At 37.2% G+C, this 24211-nt stretch overlaps 1 protein-coding gene across 1 annotated transcript in view; it reads right to left on the reverse strand.

The window, feature by feature from the left end:
- KALRN (kalirin RhoGEF kinase) overlaps positions 1-24211 on the reverse strand; it is a 536528-nt gene that overhangs the window by 196534 nt on the left and 315783 nt on the right. Inside the window, exons 7-9 of the mRNA XM_029284454.1 lie at positions 23903-24094; positions 16652-16783; positions 13683-13913 (exon numbers count right to left, since the gene is read on the reverse strand). Of these exons, the coding sequence (XP_029140287.1) occupies positions 13683-13913; positions 16652-16783; positions 23903-24094 (555 nt within the window). The remainder of the gene's footprint in view (positions 1-13682; positions 13914-16651; positions 16784-23902; positions 24095-24211) is intronic.

The following is a 24211-nucleotide window of genomic DNA, read 5'->3' on the forward strand; positions in this document are numbered from 1 at the left end:
AAGAAAATTGCACACCACTTGGTGTACTGTTCTTTGAGTGAAAGACACATCCCACATATCTATTGTTAGAAAATACATTTATAACCAGAGTATGATTTTCTATTGAATTCATATTTTGGATTTCAAAGGAAGAGAAAATCTGTAGCTCAGGATTGAACTAAATTCTTGGCGAGTTCTTGCTGAACTGAGTTGAACTGTGGGTTGAACTAAGTTAACAGAATATAAACTTGTGTAAGAGCTTACTTTTCTCTACACTGAATTTCATTTTGTTGGATAGCGCCTAGTGTTCAAGTCTGTCGAGGTCCATCTGGATCTTAAGCCTATCATCTGGGATGTTGGCTATTCCTGCTAGCTTAGTGTCGTCTGCAATTTCCTTTCTATTCCCTCATCTAAATCATTTATGAAGATATTGAAGAGTTCTGGGCCTAAAATGGAACCTTGGGGTATCTCGCTGCTTATTCCTTCCATGTAGATGTAGTTCCATTGAGGACTACACGTTGAGTATGATTTGTCAGCCAGTTACAAATCCATTTGGTGTTGATGCTGTCTATCCCACACTTTTCTAGCTTACCAAGAAGTAGGTTGTGGTCTACTTTGTCAAACGTTTTACTGAAATCCAAGTATATTAATTTTTATTTGAAGGGGGATTTTTATTGCCTTAAAATTTAGGTGAACCCTAATTTTGATGGACTTATTGGTGAAGGTGTTCTGCTATTCCAGGGCTTCTTAGGATCCATCTCACCCCAATGAGACTATCTTGGCCTATTAGTTCCAGCAGAAGAGGCCTACTCTGGAATCCTTCTGCCAAAGAATTTTGGCTGTTGGGTCCTGTTGCCCCCTCCCTCTGGAATATTATTCTGCTGGCAGTTGTATGTGATTTGTTGTGAGGAATGAATCAATGTTGAAGGAAGTGAAAGTGTCTGTGTGTGAGAGGTATTTCTGCCTACTTTGTATCAGTAAAAGCATAACAGTAAGTTAAATGCAACAAGAACAAGTTTTTCGAAAGCATGTCTGGGTCAAGAATGTATGACTGCTGAATGACTGTGAATAAAACAAATGGTGAGGTATAGTGATTGCTATTGATAGATTTAGTTACAGGATCCAGTTTAGGTCAGTCTGGATTTAGTTAGAATTCTTTATCTTTTTTCCTTTATCCCTGTCTTTAGTTTCTTTTGCCCATTTCTTCTCACTTCTTTTCTGCAATTTATATAACAATGCTTACTCTTAAAAAAGGAATAGATGATGGATGTATTTTGTGTGTACAACAGTCACTTTGTGTGTGTGTGTGTGACATTAGTGGAAAACAGAATTAAAAATTTCATAACATTTACATGCATTTCTTTTTCTCTTTTAGGCACTGGCAGCATTAGACCAGCTGGTATTTTTGTCAAACTTTAACTTCCTTAACATGGCTACTAGTAGATATTTTGGCATTTTTACAAGGGTAGCACTGGTACACTTGAACATCACTAGGCCTTGTCTTTATAATAGAAGCATCAACTATTTCAAGTGGAAATAAATTAATTGTGTCAGGGAAACCAACCGACTGCCACTGAGGCAGTTAAAAACAATTGTGTGTTGGTCCACAGGATTTCTGTCCATTTCAGCAGAAATGATTAGCTTACCAATACCGCATCTATCCTTTACAAACTCTTTCATCTGGAGACTTTCATAACCAGTCAAGCAATCCAAATGATCACAGTTCTTCCCTAGGCATTCCTGAGAAAAACATTCATGTTAATCCATATCATCATTCTGCTGCCATATCATGTTTTTTTTTCCTCAGCAAGTTCCTTTACTGCTAAGAAACAAGCTTCGGCCTGGCTTCTATTCTTCTTTTGCCTGCTACAATGATCCTGGGATATTTAATCTATTTCTGAGATGTATCATAAATCTGTTTGGATTTTCCAGACAAGGTTGAGTTTATGATTCCTTCCTTTATTACTCTGTTTTTTGATATAGACACTAAGAGTAGGATTCATGGCCTTCTTCATTCAGGATTCATCTATGGAATCATTCTGTAAGATTTGTTTGAATTGGCTTTTTTCCATGTCACCTCCTTTCCCCTCCCTTTTTAAATTTATGTATTTATTTCTTCAATTTGTATAGCCGCCCATCCCTAATCAGTAATGTGCAAAGAGCAACCATAAAAACAATTAAAAATAAAATATATTGTACTGGATTTGCACACGTTAATAAACTTACATTATGCTGTCACCAGTGATATAGTGAAGTTAATATTTGTGTCTTTTCCTCATTTCTTATTAAAAAATGAAAAAGAAAAAAATTTCCCCACTGTGCCATGAGTGAAACATAGCCTCATCGAATTAAACCAAAAATAGGTAAAAACAAAAATCAGCAAGTACCTCCAGAGCTTTTGCTATGAAAAAGAAGCTGATTATATTTGTATAGTACCACACAAAATTTCTCTGCCTTCTTTACTAATTGCCCAGTTACAAATGCAGTGTTTAATGTCCCCTTTTCCCTGATGATGTCTTCAAAAATATACATATGTTGCTCTGAAAGTACAGGTAGTTCTCAACTTATGACCGCAATTGAGCCCAAAATTTCTGTTGCTAAGTAAGACAGTTGTTAAGTGAGTTTTGCCCCATTTTATAATCTTTCTTGCCACCGTTGTTAAATGAATCATTGCAGTTGTTAAATTAGTAACACGGTTGTTAAGTGAATCTGGCTTCCCCCTTGATTTTGCTTGTCAGAAGGTCACACATGGGGATCACATGAACCTGGGACACTGCAACCGTCATAAATATGAACCCGTTGCCAAGCATCCGAATGTTGATCATATGATCATGGGGATATTGCAATGGTCATAAATGTGAAAAACAGTCACATTTTTTTCAGTGCTGCTGTAACTTCAAACGGTCACTAAACAGTGCTGCTGTAACTTGAGGATTACCTGTACTATGCTCTTCTAGAAAGTATAGGAGCTATTTCAAGTACTTTCCAAGTACGGTGTCTTCCTCCTTTCTATTATAATACTGAGGGATTTTTCTCACATACGTAAGCGCTTAAGACTATGAAAACAGAACGTACAGTTTGTTTCCTCCTTGAAGGAAAAAGCAACTGGCAAATTCATTGATCACTGTTTGCCCAGCAAAACGAAATTATGGAATAAAATTAAATGCAGAGGCAATTACAACACTTAATCATTTCCCTTTATTTTTCTCGCCAACGTTGAGTCAAGAAACATCCTCAAGGTTTTTCTGCAGGGAGGTATTAGAAGCCAGTAATCCAATCTGCATGTTTCATTTTTTTTATAAATTGTCTTTCTGCTATACAAAATTAATAGTTTTATCCTACAACTCTACGGAGCTTCCTATTTTAACCGTAAAATATAATTTTTTTTAAAAAACACATCACAGGGATATCTAGGAATACATTTTAAACAGTGAGCTCAGTTTAGTTCTCATACTCAGTTCCTGGGCTCAGATTTGTTTAATTCTAGGTGTGTTACTCCAGTTTTTAGCAATCTAATGTTGCAGTAAGAAGCAAGCTATATGGGAAACCTCAGTGCTTTTTTTCTAAAAAAAAAAAAAAAAAAAAAGGTGCCGGAACTCACACATGTCATACAACCCGCCTTGCTTACCCTACAAGGTTCCATCCAAAAAAGGTGCAGGACAAAAAAAGCTTTGGGAAACCTTAATCTGCCCACCAATAGTCTAAAATATATTCATCTGCTAAAAATGTCTGAGCTATTTGGTTGTTAATAATAATGATAATAATGATAATGATAATAATATTAACAACAACAACAACAACAATAATAATAATAATAATAAAGTTGGAAGGGACCTTGGAGGTCATCTAGCCCAACCCCCTGCTCAGGCAGGAAACCCTACACCATTTCGGACAGATGGCTGTCCAGTCTCTTCTTAAAAACTTCCAGTGTTGGAACATTCACAGCTTCTGGAGGCAGGTTGTTCCACTGATTAATTGTTCTAACTGTCAGGAAATTTCTCCTTAGATCTAGGTTGCTTCTCTCTTTGGTTAGTTTCCATCCATTGCTTCTTGTCCTGCCTTCAGGTGCTTTGGAGAATAGCTTGACTCCCTCTTCTTTGTGGCAACCCCTGAGATATTGGAAGACTGCTATCATGTCACCCCTCATCCTTCTCTTCATTAAACTAGATATACCCAATTCCAGCAACCGTTCCTTATACATTTTAGCTTCCAGTCCCCTAATCATCTTTGTTGCTTTTCTCTGTACTCTTTCTAGAGCCTCAACATTTTTTTTACATCGTGGTTATCAAAACTGGATGCAGTATTCCAAGTGTGGCCTTACCAAGGCATTGTAAAATGGTATTAACACTTCACGTGATCTTGATTCTATCCCTCTATTAATGCAGCCTAGCACTGTGTTGGCTTTTTTGGCAGCTGCAGCACACTGCTGGCTCATATTTAAGTGATTGTCTACTAGAACTCTGAGATCCCTCTCACAGTTACTACTATTGAGCAAGGTACGTCCTAAACTATACCTGTGCATTTGGTTTTTCTTGTCTAAATGTAGAACCTTACTTTTTTTCACCACTGAATTTCATTTTGTTAGATAACACCCAATGTTCAAGTCTGTCAAGATCTTTAGGATAGATTTATATCTATGTGTATTGATATGTACATTTGTATGTGTATATATTGTATGTATGTGTGTTTTTTGACACATACATCCTTCTCTTCATTAAACTAGATATACCCAATTCCAGCAACCGTTCCTTATACGTTTTAACTTCCAGTCCCCTAATCATCTTTGTTGCTCTTCTCTGTACTCTTTCTAGAGCCTCAACATTTTTTTTACATCGTGGTTATCAAAACTGGATGCAGTATTCCAAGTGTGGCCTTACCAAGGCATTATAAATTGGTATTAACACGTCATGTGATCTTGATTCTATCCTTCTGTTAATGCAGCCTAGCACTGGCAGCTGCAGCACACTGCTGGCTCATATTTAAATGATTGTCCACTAGGACTCCGAGATCCTTCTCACAGTTACTACTATTGAGCAAGGTACCACCTATACTATACCTGTGCATTTGGTTTTTCTTGCCTAAATGTAGAACCTTACTTTTTTTCACCACTGAATTTCATTTTGTTAGATAACACCCAATGTTCAAGTCTGTCAAGATCTTTAGGATAGATTTATATCTATGTGTATTGATATGTACATTTGTATGTGTATATATTGTATGTATGTGTGTTTTTTGACACATACATACATGTGTATGTGTATCTCTCAAAAGCGATTCTGTACACAAACTGATTATTAACCACTATACAAATATGGAAGGACATATTAGGATGTGCTATTAATATCCATCTAGTTTTTAAATTAGTCTTATTTCTTAAAATATTTTTTATTCTATCATCATGGGTTAATTCATGACCATGAACAATCTGAATTATTTTGATCCCTTCTTCCAGGTTGCTTAAAAAAAAACCCCAATCTGGTATATTTTCTCTCGATTAAGTCCTAATTTGTTGATTAAGTACTTAATTATACTACTTATACTACCAGAAACAAATTACAAATAGAAAATAAATAAATGCCCAGTCAGTTGCAGTTATTATATTATTAAGGGTAGATTGACTATTTAATACAGTAGGATGAAGTATTAGATATTTAAAAATGGAAGTCATTATTACAAAGAGAGAAATGCATTCAAATTTTAGGTAGATTGAAGAGCTAAAAATAACAGAATAAATGTACTTTCCTGCACAGCAAGATAGAAAGACTGTTGCTTGCATCGCCATATAATCATGCCTACTGATTCCTCTGCACTGAAAGAGCTGAAAAGATTCTATGAAAAGTTTTGGTTTTTGTAGAGAAATTGGTTGCTTTATAATTCCTATATTGATTCAAGATGTTACTGTGGGCCAAATGGTGCAATCATCCAAAGACACAGAACTTTGTGTTCAACAAATTTGTCACGTTACATCATGCTGACATTTTTATGCTCTACTTTGTTCTGAGATTACAGACAACCAGAGTGACTTTCCACCCACTGGCCAAGATGCTAACCCCAAATGTTCAAATAAGACAGTTCATATATTTTTCCACATGAAAACCAACTCTTTCTCCCTCTTACACCAACACCTTTTACCGTACCTCCCCATACTGTTCCTATTCACCCATCCATGTCACCTAAGAGAGTGACATTATTTTTATATTTTATGTAGTATGCCTTACTTTAATTGTGATGCTTCTGACATGAATAAACAAACAAACCTAACAGAGTATAGCTTTTTTTCCCCATATCACATTAAATCAGCATGTTTAACATGCTTTCAAAAAGGATCACTTCTGGTTCTTGCATTATCACCATTCTTTGGAGTATAACAGGCAGCTATCACTATCCTATTGACTGGATGACACAGATCAATACTTTCTGACATGCACTTTAGACCTCTTGTTTATAATTAACCTACATCTTCTCACCCTTGCATATATTCACTAACTCTACTCCACAACATCTTTATTCACAGTTCAACTTAGTTTCACTTAGTGTGTTTGCTCTTTTTTTCTTTTTTAGCTTCCACCAATTCATTCTCTATTCCTTTATTCCAATCTACAATAAATCATGATCTTCAGTAGATGGATATCAATCTCTATTGACTCTTATGGTATAACTCAATCAAGACTTCTTTCGGGAAAAGAAGAAAAGTGTAGGCTAGCTTTCCAGGCTTAGTTGTACCTGTCCATCCTGCAATATTTCCCAATATTGAGAAGGGCAATGTTCATTTCTGGCACAGTCCATGTGGCTACAAGCAGAGCAGAGCCTTTCAGAATGCTGCCTTTGCTAGCATTTTCTCCTCTGGAGAGGAGAAGCAGCAAAACATTTGGATACTAAAGCAGTGGTTCTCAACCTTTTTAATGCCACGACCCCCAACCGGTCGTAAGTCGAGGACTAAACCGGTCGTACGTCGAGGACTTTCCCTGCCCGGGAGTGCCGCGCATGCGTGGTTCCGCCCCCTGCGACGGCTGAGGCGTAGCTGGCAAGTGGCAGAGACGGAGCAGGCCGACCACCAGCTGGCCCAGCCCAAGGGAGGTAAGGCACCCGCTGGAAAAGGGGAAAAAATGGCGGACAAAAAAAATGGCGGACAAAAAAATGGTGGAGAGCCTTGCTTGGCGACCCCCATGAAATGGTCGATCGACCCCAAATGGGGTCCTGACCCACAGGTTGAGAACCACTGTACTAAAGGCTCTGAGCCTCAGCACTGAGTTAGCTTTGCTAGCCATTCCTTCTCCAGAGGAGAAAAGGCAAGTGCACACCATTTTCACAATACGATTTGGACAAGGAGCCTTCCAAACCATCACAAGAATAGGTCAGGATGGAGCAAGGCAATGGAAAGGTAAGTGGGCCTGGTGTGGTGAGACAGGCAGAGCCTGTGTACCAGTGGGCTAACTGACCAATGCCTCCCAGCCCTTGCCAGTTCAAGGTTTGTTCTTGCGTGGGAGGATTTCCCCTCCCCACACCGAGGAGAGGAGAAATCTCCTGGCGTTCTGGGGGAATGGACTTCAAATCCTCCATTCACCCCACCAGCAAGAAGGCTGGTCCCCTCCCTAAAACTATACTCAGAAGATGCAAAAGAGGAGAATGATTTTTAAAGCATCCCATATTAGAACATCTGTACAATCCCCCTTTATCAGGAAAATAAACCTCTCCTCTCCTTTGCCTCAATAAGCTGTTAATTTATTTTTTTTTTAAATAAATGCCTTAACAATCCTTAGAAGTCTTCGGCATCATCCCAAGGCACATTAATAATCTTAAGATCTTCCTTAAGTATTTGGTGTCAAGTTTTCCGAGGTCGGCCTCATTTCCTATGAATTATATTGCGAATGATCAAAACTGCTGGAAAACACTTGCTGCTCAATATGCTTTGCACAGGACTTAACGATGATGATGAATCCTTAGAGGTAAAGTAGTAAATGGTTGAAAGAGACTTGACATTTCCCTTGAGATATTAGCCAAAGCGTGAGGTGGTGGTGGAAGCTGGCTTGTTCCATGACTGCACCATCAGTCTGGAACAATCAAGCCTTCCAAGGTATCGGTGTCTGATCCCGCCCAGCTACTCTTTTTAGATATTAGGAGAATACTGAACCTGCAGTTATTTCACCAAGCCTTTGGCTTTTCTGAAAACATCACAGTATCGTTTTAAATTAAGATTTAATAAAGTTTGTTGGTTTTCCATTTGTTTTTAAAATTATACTTAGATTTAATGTGAGTTGTTTGGAGCATGCAGATTGAGCAGAATGTATATTATAAAAGGAAATAATTAAACTATACAGGGAGCAAGGAGGTCTTTCATTGATCAGTCTTGAATCTCCTACAATTAAGCTTCATAAAGAATCCTAAACTCTAATATTATGAGACAGAGCCAAAAATAATGCTCCCTGTTGGCTTTCTTCCTACCATATCTAATTTTACAAAGTTTGTCCTAAATAGTCTTTACTGGGTTTGCAAGCCAAAAACACCAAAACATAATTTCCCCTCATAATGAAATAAATTTGCATTACAAATATTTTTTTAAATGTACAAGATCATCACCATGCACCCTGATACACAGATAATTTTGTTTTTAAAGAAGGTGTTTGTTACTCTCTAATTAGAACCGCTTTAAAGCATGAAGCAGAATAACTTGTTCTGATTAGAAACTCAGGGAAGGAGAGAAAAATGAAAATTTCAGGCTACTTTACCATGAAAGTTTGAATCAAATTATGTAAATTGATAGTATATTTAATAATATGCTTTCGAAAAATATCCTGTGGAATTTTCAGTAGATAAAAATGAACTTATTTGATTTATGCAGGTTGTATAGAAGTGCTGTTGTCTTATTTCAATAATAAATTCATTTAAGGGTATTTCCTTGCAGTGAAGAACTTGTATTACAGAGGTCTGGCACCTCAAAGGTCCTGACAGCTGACATTTTAATTAAAGGAAACTGGAGTGTGCCAAACCTGCTGAATGGAATTGACTAGGTAGGCACTATGGAAATAAGTGGTTCCCCAAGTAACCTAGCACAATGCCATGTAAGGCTTTATAAGTAATGAGCAACATCTTGAATCACACCTGGAAGCAAATTGGCATCCAGTGCAGCTTACGAGCTGTTATATACGGATATCGAGGAATGTCCACTGCGCCACTGCTAAAGCTTCCAGGTACTCTTCAAGGGGAACCCCATGTAGAATGTGGTGTAGTAGTTACCAGGGCATGAATGACATCCATGTTGAGATTTGACAGTTCAAGATGGATTTCCAAACACCACAATCAAGTTCTGAGTAGGGTTGGGACATTGGAGTTTCATCAGTGTAGACCCAATAGTGAAAATCTAGAGAAGAATCAACTGACCCAGGGAAAAAAGAGAGTATACAGTAATAGTGGGTTCATGGAGACCCTTTGTAGGTGAAAATGCCTGTGATAATGATTCCTAAAAAAGATAAAAAGAATTATTCTTATAAAAAAATACCTAAGAGAGGACTATCTCACTGATGCACAGGAATATTAAGATATCAAATGATATACACAAGTCTAGCACTTTAGAAATAACCAGTACTGTGCCCTTGCCAGCCAGATATCATTCAATACATGGCAGTGCCATCTAAGAGAACGCCTTGTCCAAAATCACAACTGAAATGAGACAGAGATCTAACCTGGCAAGTTAGATTGCCAGTTGGCGCAGAATGACTCTTTATTGGACATTTTAAAGAGAGAAAAAGAATGAGACAGCTTGCAGTTAGGAGTTTAAGGAAGGGTATTCTTAGCAACAGACAAAGAAAAGCAGCTTGAGTGAATCTGGAAAAACTGCCACTAGAAAGGGAACAAACTCTTCCCACTTCCTTGAAAAGAATTTAAGTTACAGTGAAAGTTTATAGAAACAAAGGGATCAGAAGAACAGCTTAAAGGGAGAGGAGATAATGACCTACACATCCTCTCCTAGATTACTGGCAGGTATTGATTAAACTGCTTGGGAATAACCCAAGCAGTTGAAACAGCAGCAGGGGAGGGGAAAAAAAAAGGAGCCATTTCAAAGCAATTGAAACATCCACAAATGGGGAGTGGAGATTTAAATAAGCCTGCTTCCTTTGACTATTTCTAGCTCTACCTGTAGAGCAGGGGTGTCAAACTGCCGGCCCATGGGCCGGATGCATCATAGCGAAACCGCGCCCACCCCATGGCCGGCAATGGCAAAAAAGTCGCGATATGTCGCGACACGTCACGTGATGTTGCGAGTTTGACACCCCTGCTATAGAGGATGAAGGATGCCATGGCACAGAAAAAAAAAGGGTGCAGCTGATACGTATCTTACCAGAATTGATCCAGCACCCTGCATCAGTCTACCGGTATGTTGAGGAGAGAGGAGGTAATAAAACCCTCATACATCTGAAACATTATTGGCAGATTTACTCTTCTGGTCTTATAACTGCTCCTGCTGTAATGTAGACATCCGGGTGGATGTAGATATTAAGCCAGGGGCAGAAATCTGCAGCAATATGAATTGTATTATGTACATTCTGACATTTATGCCTACAAAGACATGAATATTTTATTACAAGATTAGCGCAAAGGCCTCAGAACTGAATCAATACAGTAATTGAAAACACAAACATCTGTCCCTGTGTTCTAGAGAAACGAAGGATATTTCCTTCATTTAGAAAGGATTAAAGACACGGTCGCCAGGTTTGTTGAATCAATATTGGTTTCGGTGTTACATGTTGGCTTAGCACATGCACGATCACCTGTGAACACCTTCTTGTTAAGGGTAAGGGAAGGGAAGGCAGTTAAGGATGGGAAAGGAGTTATAAGGCAGCAGTGATATTTTTAAAAATGGTCATAGTGGGAACAATGTGTAGTCTATTATAATAGTATGATATTCTAAACTTCCAAGTACTCAAACATTATTTTATCATAACCTTTAAATAATAATCATCATAATAATAATTATGATAATAAATAATAATAATTAAAATAAAGTACAGGTAATCCTTGACTTATTGCCACAATTGAGCACAACATTTCTGTGGCTAAGACAGTTGTTAAGTACGTTTTGCCCCATTTTACGACTTTCCTTGCCACAGTTGTTAAGACAGTCATTGCAGTTGTTAAGTTAGTCACATGGTTGTTGAGTGAACCTGGCTTCCCCATTGCCTTTGCTTCTCAGAAGTTCGCAAAAGGCGATCACATGACCCCTGGGACACTGCAACCAGGTGTCTGGATTTTGATCATGTGACATGGAGATGCTGCAACAGTTGTAAGTGTGAAAAACTGTCCTAAGTCACTTTTTTTCAGTGCTGTCGTAACTTTGAACGGTCATTAAATGAACTGTTGTAAATCGAGTGCTACCTGTGGTGGTATTTCTGCACTGCAGTCTTGTAGATTAAAAAGATAAACTGTGAGGCTGTCAGCTATGTAAGAGCAAAATGAGACATAGAATGAGAAACCAAAAGTCGCATTTTATCTTGCTTGGCAGTTTCTTATATCTTCAATCCACAGAGGGAAAACTGCAAGAACTTTGAAATTTGAAACATTGAGACAGAATTCAGACTTAAAAAGTACCTGTGTGCAAAGCTGTTCTGATCTGAAATACAATGTCAAGTTTGCAGTAAGGAAGATTTTATTCAGATCTAATCCACAGGAAATATTAATTTTTCTAATATCCAGTATTGATTAGATTGGGTATTGTGCAGAAGCAGACAGTATGCTGAATTAGGTGACTCAATATTTGTTGTGAGCTCTAATTAACTCAGCGGGATTCACTAGACTAGACTAAGCTTTGACTAGGTTTGACTAGGTTAGACAAGACCTTTTCAAACCCTTTCCTCCAAAATTCTACCGTGTTTGGTTACTATGAAAATAAACTTCCAATAGACACTATGGAATTATATTTAATTGACTGTGTGAAGTTAATAAAAAATAAGTAATCATAAATCAACCATCATGACTCAATTAATTGAAACTACTAGTATATAAATTATAACTTTCAATCATTGTTTGATAGGTTTGTCATTTTATATTGTTGTTGAATGCCAGGCAGAGTCACTCTGTGAAATGGATAACCATATAAATGCAATAAACAAACAAACAAACAAACACGTAAATAAATAAATATAAATCCAATTTATAAAGTAGAATAAAGCATCACTTTGAAATGATGTTATCAAATTCTATAAGCATTCCAAAGATTATATTGATTACAAACAATAAAGAGGTGAACTAATGTTTAATCAATGGCTGGCCCTAGCTGAAGCTCCATATATTTTTTTTATAGGGCCAGATGCTTTCTCGAATTCTATACTCGGACTCACTATATTTCCCCACAGGAAATGTTTGCACATTAATTACCATGGTTTATAATGAACGGCATCCAAGGCATGATGCCACCAAAGTAATAAAATGGGCAACATCATTGACTAATGTGTATCATGATGTTTCACATAAATATAAAAGTTGCGTGAAGATGTCATGATACATAGATTGTCATTCCCCCTGCAGAAGTTCTTACTTATAATATTCAACACTGCACCAACCCAGAAGCTAATGGATTGGATTTAAATATTCCATATGAGCAAAAATATACTTGGTTTAGTAAGTTAGGTCCAGGGACAGCATTATAATATCTCTGATTAATTTTGGATCTACAAAATCTTGGATGTACAGTATTAATTAAAACAGCTGTGTTCCTGGAATACTCTTACACTGGGAATAAGTAAACAATAGTTTCCAAATCACTTTATACATGTCTTTTGTAACTATATGCAATGTTGGATATAAGTCCATACAGATAAAATTTAGTTGAGGTTTCTCTTATATTTCTTTTTCACACAAACTGTGGCTCAGAAAGACAAGGGCCAAAGTTATTGCATCATAAAGATAAGTAATAAACAGTGTGGTTTCATGGGACAATTTATCAAATTATTTATATATATATATATATATATAAAATGAAGAAGCGGAGAAGCTCCTGGTGGGGTGTTGACAACTTGCGCGGCTTTCGTTGCTGCTGCCCGCGGTGTTTTGCTAGCTGTGCTTGGGGGTTTTGTGACAGTCCTCTGATAATTCTTTAAAAAAATACAGAAAGAAATGGATCGACATATACCTGTGTATCCTTTGCCAGAAGAAATAAGAAAGATGTCCCGAGATGAAACGATATGTAAATATTATGGAGTCAGTTATTTGGTCCTTCATGAATTTAAGCTACTGGATGAGAAAGTAAAAGCAATGGAAAAGAAGATGAAGTTTTATGAGGGCAGTGTGGAACGGGAGAAAATACTGCAAGAAAAACTACAGTGTCTAAGTCAAGATTTTGAACAATGCACAGCAGCTAGTGAATCAAAAACAGAAAGCCTGAAGATGACCAGTGGGACCTCGTCGAAACGTCGCCAAGATACTCTCAATCTTACACGGGAAAAGACCCGAATACGCCAAGACCTGCATATATATATATATATATATAAATTGACCCTCATATCATCAGGTAGTCTTCATCTTTTTTCACTCTTCCTTGATGTGGCTTCCTGTAGTTATATTGGATTACTACTCCAGAATTCCCTTGTTACCTTTGATCATACTGGTTGAAGTCTATAGGAGTTGTCCTTTATGATGGGGAGAACATCATTTTGTGGAGAACAAGACTATATTTAATCATCATTTCACACATAAATAAGCTGTTTCATTACCTGTTGAACATCTTGCTGGAAAACACAAAGTTGAAGCCGCTGATGTAACCGAACTTTCCTGTGTTGCCAGATGCTCTCCAAGCGCCGCTGGTGATGTAAGACCTCGTGGACCACATCCAAAACTTGGTGAACAGCCTTGGAATAATTCGCTGTAGCCGTGAGGGATTCTGAGTTTCCAGGACTCAAGGGACGTTGCAGGACATCCAGTAAAGCTTTGCCATCCTGACTTACCTGAAAGACACAGGAGGAGGTTTCTGTCAAGCTGTTAAAAACTGATCGTACCAGATAGGGGTTTTTTTTGTATACCGTTTGTTAAAAGTCAAGTAGAATTTGGAAGAATATCTTTTTTTTTGTTGCTTCTGTAAATTTGGTTAGAATTAAATCCCTGAAAGAGATTGGATAAATGATGTGTAAGATTCAAGTAAATCATTTGCAAATGGACTTTCATCTTAGGAAACCAGTTCTATTGTTTCTGGTAAAAAAAATGCTTTTCTGTTATTGTTATATGCCATTGTTTTTAAATAAAGTAAATTATTTTTATTTCACTCTAGTATGTCTTTCCTGGTCATTAGGCAGACCAAAAAAACATTTTGATAAATAAAATATATTTCTAAAAAAATGCAGTCATGGTGAAAATGTCATATAGAAGAATGTAATGCTCTTTAGTTTACTTAATTGTTATGTAGTGGGAGTCTCAAAAGAAAATTTAGTTGTGATAATATTTTCTCTTACATTTAAAAGTGAAACTCACCCAGACTCTCTAGCAATTCAGTGTCTTCTGCTATGTAATCCACTGCTTATGATTATCAATCATTAGTATTAGGCTAATACTACATCCATTAAGTGCTGCCTCAGAGGAATCCATATTTAATTAATCAGCAAGAATTAGTTAACCAGCAAAAATTAGAACTGAAGCAAGGCCCAGAAAATTCCCATGTTATTATGTTCTAAATCATATATTTCCTTCCTTCCTTCCTTCCTTCCTTCCTTCCTTCCTTCCTTCCTTCCTTCCTTCCTTCCTTCCTTCCTTCCTTCCTTCCTTCCTTCCATATAAAATGTCTTGGAATAAAGGATCTGGAAGAACCAGTCATATGACTAATCCTTTTAAAGATAATATCACTTTCATTTGTTCCAAATTGGAAGCCAAGTGGACAGAATTCAGGGGATGACAGAAGTAGCAATCTGAAATATTACCTGAGATCTTTTTCAGCTTGCGACTCCCAAAGAGATAGACAGGCTTCTCTTTGGCCATAGCTCTATCACTTGTAGATTTGACCCCTGCCTTTCTGGTTATTAAAGCACCGAAAGAGAGAGCAGGGAAATTGAGGTAATAAACCGTCAACACCTCTTTGTGGGAATGAGTGGGTACCAGCCTTGAAAGGGATGATAATCTACCTCTTCCTCAAGAGGTCTGCCTTAGATCCACCTATATTGGACAAATATAATCTTATATCCCTTTTCTAAGAAAGGTAATGGAAGAAATGTGAGCAACAGCTACGTAAGGTCCTAGAAGAAACAGATTATCTAGACCTATGGCAGTCATGATTCAAGCCTGGAAATGAGGCTGAAACTGCACCGATTACCCTCACAGGTGACTTGTGGTGGGACATTAATGGAGGGAGTGTGATCTTCCTTATCTTGCTAGATGTGAATGCCTTTGGTGCCATCAATTACAGCATTCTTCTGGATCACTTACAAGGTTACAAGTGTTGGGGGTTCTAGAGTACTGCCACTCCTACCTTGACACAAGACAGGAGAACTCATTCCTCAAGTGCTCCATTAAGGGGTGCCACTGGGCTCAGTCTTTTTCCCTGTCCTAACATTTATGTGAAATCACTGGTGGAGATAATCTGACAGTTTGGAGTTAGGCATCATTACTAAACAAATGTTATCCAGTCATCATATATAAATAGGGGCCGAATAGGGGGTAGAGTCAAAGCCTTCATCCATTATTCAGGGTAGGGATAGGTTCATACTCATCCCAAGCAGGATTGAGTAGCAACTCATTCAGAAGCTTAGTGATTTAAGAATTATATATATATATATTATAATTATAATAATTATAATTATTATCTTTGAGTCTTGATAGGGTTATGTAGAGAGCAGACTGGCAAATTCAGGGTTCTTCTGGATTCATGGCCCTGTTGCAACAGGAGGGCCTTTGCTCAAGTTGGTGCCGCAATTATGGCCTTATCTAAAATAGATACAGACTATCCCCTTGTGATTTCCAATATGGGGGCTATTTGGAAATATCAGTTGATACAAAATGTAGCAGCCAATATACTTACTAGGCAATCATGTAAAACCACCGCTTCATTGACTAGTGATTAGTTTCTGCATGCAATTTAGAAGTGATTATTTGTTTTCTTAGCCCTTTTGATTTCTTGGCAGATGTGGGTTGGGTTTCCACAGTAATCTCTCTGAACTAGACCATGTCAAGCAAGCAAATTGATTCTTGAGCAAATGGTTCCAAGCTATATAGATTTGTATTAGGGAATTCTGAAGACTACGTTCCATGTAACTCACTTGATGCTAATTGCTTGGATTGCATCACTCGTCTTCCTGATGACGGTATTTTTTTCACTACAGGATTCCTAAAACTGCTATTAGAATCACACAGCTTGAAAATGATTTTACACTCCTAAGTAAAGTCTGCTGTAGCTCAGGCTACAATCCTATACGGACGTTTCTAGAATAAGACAATGGGATTACTTCTAAACACACAAGCACAGAATTGCACCATCTCCTGAGTGAATATGAAACGCTATAGTACTACAAAAAAAAAATTACGGAAGATCTATTAGCTAGGCTATTTAATATATCAGCATGGAATGAAAAACCAGATGAACACATCATATAAATTAGGTAGCTCATAACCCTCAGTACTCCTTTTGCATATTCAACCATCTCTCTTAATTACATTGTGAAATCTCCTGGTGATTATTAAAAATCGGCCTAGAAACACTCACCTCAGTGTAAGCCTGAGTGACCTGTTCATAAAGGGACTGATGATGATGGATGGCCAATTCCAGGTTTTGCATTTCAGAGGGGAGACCTCCTTCACTGCACATTTTGCACCAGGCATCTACACCAGACAGAAACTGAAAGAATTTCAAGAAAATTTTACTTAATTACTAAAAACCTAACAGCTTATCTAATTACCAAAATAAAAAAAATAACACCATCTCTTAAAAAAAACACCACCATCTCTTTCCACCATCTCTAAAAAAAATAACAGCTATCAGCAATAAAATATGTAGCATAACACAGCACAGCCAGCAAAACAAGAATGCCATTTTCTAGTTGAAATCTGGTCCAGAATACACATCACTTAATAACTCATTTGATAAACTCAAGAGGGCTCTGGGCTTGTTTTTCATTAAATTCTCTAGTTCCGCAAACAGTTTTGGACAACTTCAAAAGTTTCAAAATCATCTGTAGATGTAGCAGGTCAAGGATTCTTCCCCTACTCCTCCACCCCCCAAAAAGCAAATAAATAGCTGTATTTTTTGCTATCTTTAAGAAAGAGAAAACATTTTTGTGAGGACAAAACAAAAATAGGAATCAAAGTGATGTGGAAGGAAACTAATTACTTCAGATAATTGCAGTTAGTTTAGGAGAATTTATTGTTAATGTATAAGGCAGCCAAGGGAGGATCTCTCTCTCTCTCTCTCTCTCTCTCTCTCTCTCTCTCTCTCTCCCACACACACACAGACAAACACCCAAATTAATTTTTAAAACAAATTATAATTTTTATTTCTTTGAACTTCTTACTATCTACTCTAGACATTCAAGACAGAAGGATTTACCCTCAGCATCCAAACAGCCCAAATAATCTTTATCTGGGAGCTGGGGTACAACTTTGCTGCCTCTGGTGACTGGAGAAATGATGAAATTCTGCAATGTTGGACATAAAAAAAAAGTTCAGAAATAAATAGGAAGCCCAAGGAAAGAAAAAAACCCGTGATTTAAACAAAAATTCTGCCAAGTTTCAAACTAGCAACTTTTACAAGATAGTTTTTATAATCATTGTGCTATTGTAGTTTTTGTAGTAAAAGTAACTCAAGGGGCCATTAATAGGCTAATCTTGTAGCCCCTGGCTCATCTGAGGGGGCATTTGCTGCCACTGCAAAGCAACCAATGAAATATTTGAGGTCACCCTGCAACAAATTTAGTACACCATCTAAAGCAGAGAAATGTTTTCAGAAGTTTTCAGAAGGACCATGACCAGGTGGACTACACCTCAAGGTTCTGAAGGAACTGGCAGATGTGATCTCAGAACCACTGAACTATATCTTTCAAAGATCCTGGAGCATTGGGGAACTACCAGAGGACTGGAAAAGAGCTGAAGTAGTTCTCATCTTCAAAAAAGGGAGAAAAATAGATACAGGAAACTATAGAGTAGACCTATCAGTCTGAACTCAATATCTGGGAAGATCTTGCAAAAGATAATCAAGCAACGAATCAGCGAACACCTAGAGGCAAACAAAGTCATTACTAAAAGCCAACATGGGTTTGTCAAAAACAGATCATGCCAGACAAATCTTATCTCATTCTTTGACTAAGTGACAAAATTAGTGGACCAGAGGAATGCTGTGGTATAATTTACTTGGATTTCAGTAAGGCATTTGATAAAGTAGATCACAAACTACTACTGTGGGTTAGACAGCATCACCACCAGATGGATTTGTAGCTGGTTGACCAGCCATACTCAGCGTGTAGTCCTCAATGGAACTGCATCTACATGGAGGGAAATGAGTAGTAGGGTGCCCCAGGGTTCTGTTCTGGGCCCAGTAATCATCAACATCTTCATCAATGATTTGGATGAGGGGATAGATGGGGAACATGAAATTTGCAGATGACACCAAGCTGGCAGGAATAGCCAACATTCCAGAAGATAAGCTTAAGATACAGAAGACTTGAACATTGGGTGTTATCTAACAAAATGAAATTCAGTGGTGAAAAAAATAAGGTTATACGTTTAGGCAAGAAAAACCAAATGCACAGGTATAGTTTAGGAGGTACCTTGCTCAATAGTAGTAACTGTGAGAGGGATCTCAGAGTTCTAGTGGACAATCACTTAAATATGAGCCAGCAGTGTGCTGCAGCTGCCAAAAATATGAGCCAGCAGTGTGCTGCAGCTGCCAACACAGTGCTAGGCTGCATTAATAGAGGGATAGAATCAAGATCACGTGAAGTGTTAATACCATTTTACAATGCCTTGGTAAGGCCATACTTGGAATACTGCATCTAGTTTTGGTCACCATGATGTAAAAAAGATGCTGAGACTCTAGAAAGATTACAGAGAAGAGCAACAAAGATGATTAGGGGACTGGAGGCTAAAACTTACAAGGAACGGTTGCTGGAATTGGGTATGTCTAGTTTAATGAAGAGAAGGATGAGGGGGGACATGATAGCAGTCTTCCAATATCTCAGAGGGAGAAGAAGAGGGAGTCAAGCTATTCTCTAAAGCACCTGAAGGCAGGACAAGAAGCAATGGATGGAAACTAACCAAAGAGAGAAGCAAGCTAGAACTAAGGAGAAACTTCCTGACAGTTAGAACAATTAACCAGTGGAACAACCTGCCTCCAGAACCTGTGAATGCTCCAACACTGGAAGTCTTTAAGAAGAGATTGGACAGCCATTTATCTGAAATGATATAGGGTTTCCTGCTTGAGGAAGGGGTTGGACTAGATGACCTCCAACGTACCTTCCAACTTTTTTTATTATTATTATTGTTGTTGTTGTTAAGTGGAACAGAAAAAAATATGTCCAACGGTCACTTTGCCAAAGAGTGAGAAATCCTAAAAGGTGATATATGTTTTTACCCTCCAAAAATGGATGCTGACCTGTTGTAAAGAGTCCATATAAGCTCCTAGACACATCTTAATTCACCAGGTTAATCCACTAGAATCCAAAATTAACAACCAAATGAAGCACAGTCATCTTATATATTATCAAGCTAGAATAATTATTTTAAGACAAATGGTTTTGAGGCAAGTATTAGATAGTAGATCCATAATCTATACTTCATAACAGTTTTTAAGGTCACAGTTCAGCAATAAGAAATCACCTGAGTTGGCTTCAAAGTCCTACATCCATGACATATGTACGTACACCTTGATCACATTTATGACCTTGCCTTCTTTATATATAAAAAATCTTGATCACTAATTATTTTATTTCAAATGGAACTTGACACACTGATACACTTCTTCACAATCTCACACTTAAGTACACTTTATTACCTCTTACTAATCTTCCCATATTTTAGATTAAATCTAGTACTCATTCTATTGCCCTTAAGGAATTTAACTATATAACAATAAAACACTAGCTAACAGCTTCAACATTTGAGAAACATAAAAGAACTGTATACTTCCCTGAAGTATATTATCTCAAATATTCTTATCCCAAAGGAATGTACTGCAAGCTTGCAATGTCTAACAGGATAATCAACCAACAGATCAATGAGATTAAACAGAAAATGAAAACTACATTATCTAACCTCACTCCAACTTTATTCAGGAACAAAGTCCTCCTTCATTTAATGTATTAACACATTGTAAATAAATTAGATAATTAAAATGAACAATGACTATTGTTCATGCAGGAAATTGCAGGGCAATTCGGAAATAAATCTTCATTTGGTTATCAATGACAGACACTCACAGATACAGAACTTTTATTATACACATTAGAAAACTACAACATTACATTATTTTTTGACATAATCACCATTCAAATTGAGGCACTTGTCATAACGTCTTACAAGGTTTGAAATTCCTTAGTAGTAGTCGCTAGGTGCCAAATCTGGGCTATGGAGAGTGTGTGATCAAAACCATCCCAACAGAACTACTTCAAAAGTTCTTGGGTGTGTCTAGCGGTGTGTGGGTGAGCATTATCATGAACCAACACCACACCGGAAGTCAGCATGCCCCGACACTTGTTATGGATGGCTCGTCTGAGTTTTCATAACGTTTCACAGGAACAAGTTGAATTGATGGTCAAACCACGCTCCTAGCAGTACTCCTTTGGCATCTTCACATTTGGTGGGATTTTCTATGGCACCACTTCCGGTGTGGTGTTAGTTCACGATAATGCTCGCCTGCACACCGCTAGACGCACCCAAGAACTTTTGAAGGAGTTCTATTGGGATGTTTTTGATCACCATCACTACCACCCATAAACCAGATTTGGCACCGAGAGACTACTACTAAGGAATTTCAAACCTTGTAAGATGTTATGACAAGTGCCTTAATTTGAATGGTGATTATGTCAAAAAGTAATGTAATGTTGTAGTTTTCTAATGTGTATAATAAAAGTTCTGTATCTGCGAGTGTCTGTCATTGATAACCAAACAGAGATTTATTTCCGAATTGCCCTCGTACATCCGAATACCGTGGATGAACAACACCAGCTTATGCTATGATATCTCATGCCTTTCTTACAGAGATGACTTCCAAAAAATTTAAACCTGAACCAATCATTACTATTCTAGGATCTGCATCTTCATCAGAGATAACAAATTGTCTGCAAAGATGTTGCATTCTGAATCATGAGGAAACACCGAAGGGAAAGAAAAGAGAGCAAGAAAGCCTGAGGTATTTCATGTGGATATAATTATTGGTATTACAACCTCACAGGATTAAAAAGGCAATTTCAGATTATATTTTGACTGAATTGTCCAAAGGCTCTCTATTCCCAATTATATAAGATCCCCATGTTTAGGCTATTGCTGTTATTATTTATGTGACTATGTTAGCAAAAGTAAAGAAAAAAGGAAAACAAATGATACTTTTGGAGGAAAGGCAAGTGAAGAAAATTGTCAAGCAATAGCTGAACTAGTCTCCTTTTAGCTCTTAGTGGTTCCCACATGCATCCAGACAAAAATGTTTAGAAGTTCAGAAGCACCTTGTTTTCCAGAAAGATAACAATTCAGTTCTGCACAATTTATCTAAAAAAGAACCTTAGGTGGGAAAGACTAAAAACAGCAATCGGGCTAAATTAATAGAGTGCTCCTGAAAGTCCAGATACACAACACTGAGCTAGATTAATTAACTGATTTAGTATAAAATACTATAGATTCATTTGTTCTCAGGATTGCTCTTCCCTTCCATAATGAAAAACTCCATATTTTCCAATTACTAATCCTGAACACATTCCAGAAATTTAGTGAACTTTCCTGTTCAAACTGAATTTCAGTGGCCACAAGTTAATTAGAGTTTCAGTTAAAAAAAAATTAAAGTAATTTAAATGCAATGAGGTCCAATATATAATTAAATGTTAAAATATCCTACTAATCTCAGCGGATGTTACTCCCTCTCCCCCGAAAAAAATTTGAAATGGATTATGGATTATAAATTAATAGGAAAAATATCCTTCTGAATCAAATTTATGATACATTAGTTATTCCCCCCTTGTTAATGAACCTTGTATTACGTCTTATTTATATTAAAATGAACTTTCTGTACATAAAAAGGGAGGACTGTTTTTATATAATATGAACTCATAAATGCCTAGAACTAAGGAGAAACTTCCTTACAGTTACAACAATTAACCAATGGAACAGCCTGCCTCCAGAAGTGGTGAATGCTCCAACACTGGAAGTCTTTAAGAAGAGACTGGGCAGCCATTTGTCTGAAATGGTGTAGGGTTTCCTGCCTGAGCAGGGGTTGGACTCGATGACCTCCAAGGTCCCTTCCAACTTTATTATTATTATTATTATTATTATTATTATTATTATTATTATTATTATTATTATTATTATTATTATTATTATCATCATCATCATCATCATCATCATCATCATCATCATCATCATCATCATTATTAGAACAATGATAATTAACTAGATTTAGTTCACTTCAGATAGATTGAAGGTAAAGCAATTGAATATTTCAACCTAAAGCTGTGGGATTTCACGAAAAAAAAAATACTATGTCCATCTTGACCACAAAACTGAATCCTAGTTGTGAAAACTTATCTGAGTAGACACAAAGGGGCCAAAACATCACAAAAGAATGAGCCAGAAAATGGCAACGTTTTAAAGATTGGTATAAACATAATTGCTACAAACACGAAACAAAAAAGGAGGGAGAAAACTTTTGGTCTAATCAGATAAAACTATATATCATATATCATTGAAACATCTGGCTCTCCTTAGTTACACCAGTTATGGCTTCCCTTAGTTACACAAGTTATGCTAAGATGTGTTCCGTTCAAACATAAGCACTGATGAATCCAAGAAAGATTTCATCTTTTCTAAAAAAAAAGAAAAAAAGAAAGCTCTGGAGAATATAGCAGATGTGACAGAGGCACTGGAGAGCACTGCAAAAAAAAAAAAAGATGATACCTAAATATTTAGTATTGGAGCTCTGCTATACCCCTCTTTTTCATATATCTTAAGCATTAATCTATTGGACAAAGAAAACCTCTTTTACTGGGATCTCCTTGTAGGCAACAGTGACACCATGTGGGACAAAAGATAGGAAGGCAACCCATGTTGATTTCTAAAAATTCATTTTGAATTCATTTTCCCCAAAAAACAAAAAACAAAAAGCAACTGAAAATAACTGGAATAGCAGCCAGAAGATCAGTTAGTTACAGCTTCTCCCAAATTCTGTAAGATGTACGTGTGCTAAGCACAGACGTTCAATATCACTAGGGCAAAAAAGCATGCACAAACTAACCAAACCATCGCTGTAGTAATAGATTTAGCATGTACTCATCTTTGCATTACCAATGCCTATATGCTGAATGTAGTAACTAAACTCAACCATTGTTTTGCTTGTCTAAAAAAGAAAGCACAGCATATTTATTGACACACGGTTTTAAAATTAATCCTCCATGAATTTTAAACTTTCCATAACAGGTTTTTTTTTTAAACAGCCTAAGCCTACTAGGTAGGTTACCATGCAGCTGTGAACAGTATTGCTTTGTGTGGCCATGAGCTTTTCTCTTAACACTCCACTCTCACATCACTCTATCTAGCCTAAGCCAATAGAAAAAGAAATACACTGTACTGAACAGGCTGGGGAAAGAGTTTTGGGGAGGGGGAGAAGAGCCCAGTGTTAAACCTCAAAACAATACTAAACTCATAGTTCTTGAAATATGCAAAGAACACACCAATTGTATTAATTGTATCGATGGTGATTTAAACTAGACCAAAGCCAGACAAGGCAGAAAGGCATCTGACTCAGTAAAAATGAATTACATACCTGTTCGGCCTTCTGGTGAAACACAGCAGACATGGCCAGTATAGTGCTACGCTCATCCAGTGCTGCAGCAAAGCTCTTCCACTCTTGATCTAGCTGTGTGGAAATCTGCTTAATTTGTTGAGATGCATAATGGCCAGCCTCTGAAAGCCTGGATGCAACCGACATGATGCGATTGATATTCACATAGGCATTCTGAAGAGAAAAATCAAATGGGAGAACTGAAATTATACTTTAGCATAATTAATGAGAAAATTATGGTTTCCTTATTGTTGCTCACCTACAGACAGAATCTTGCCAGACTTACCACAT

The sequence above is a fragment of the Protobothrops mucrosquamatus genome, unplaced genomic scaffold (assembly GCF_001527695.2).
Source record: "Protobothrops mucrosquamatus isolate PMUCROS unplaced genomic scaffold, P.Mucros_1.0 scaffold606, whole genome shotgun sequence".
In the NCBI taxonomy this organism is placed as follows: Eukaryota; Metazoa; Chordata; class Lepidosauria; order Squamata; family Viperidae; genus Protobothrops; species Protobothrops mucrosquamatus.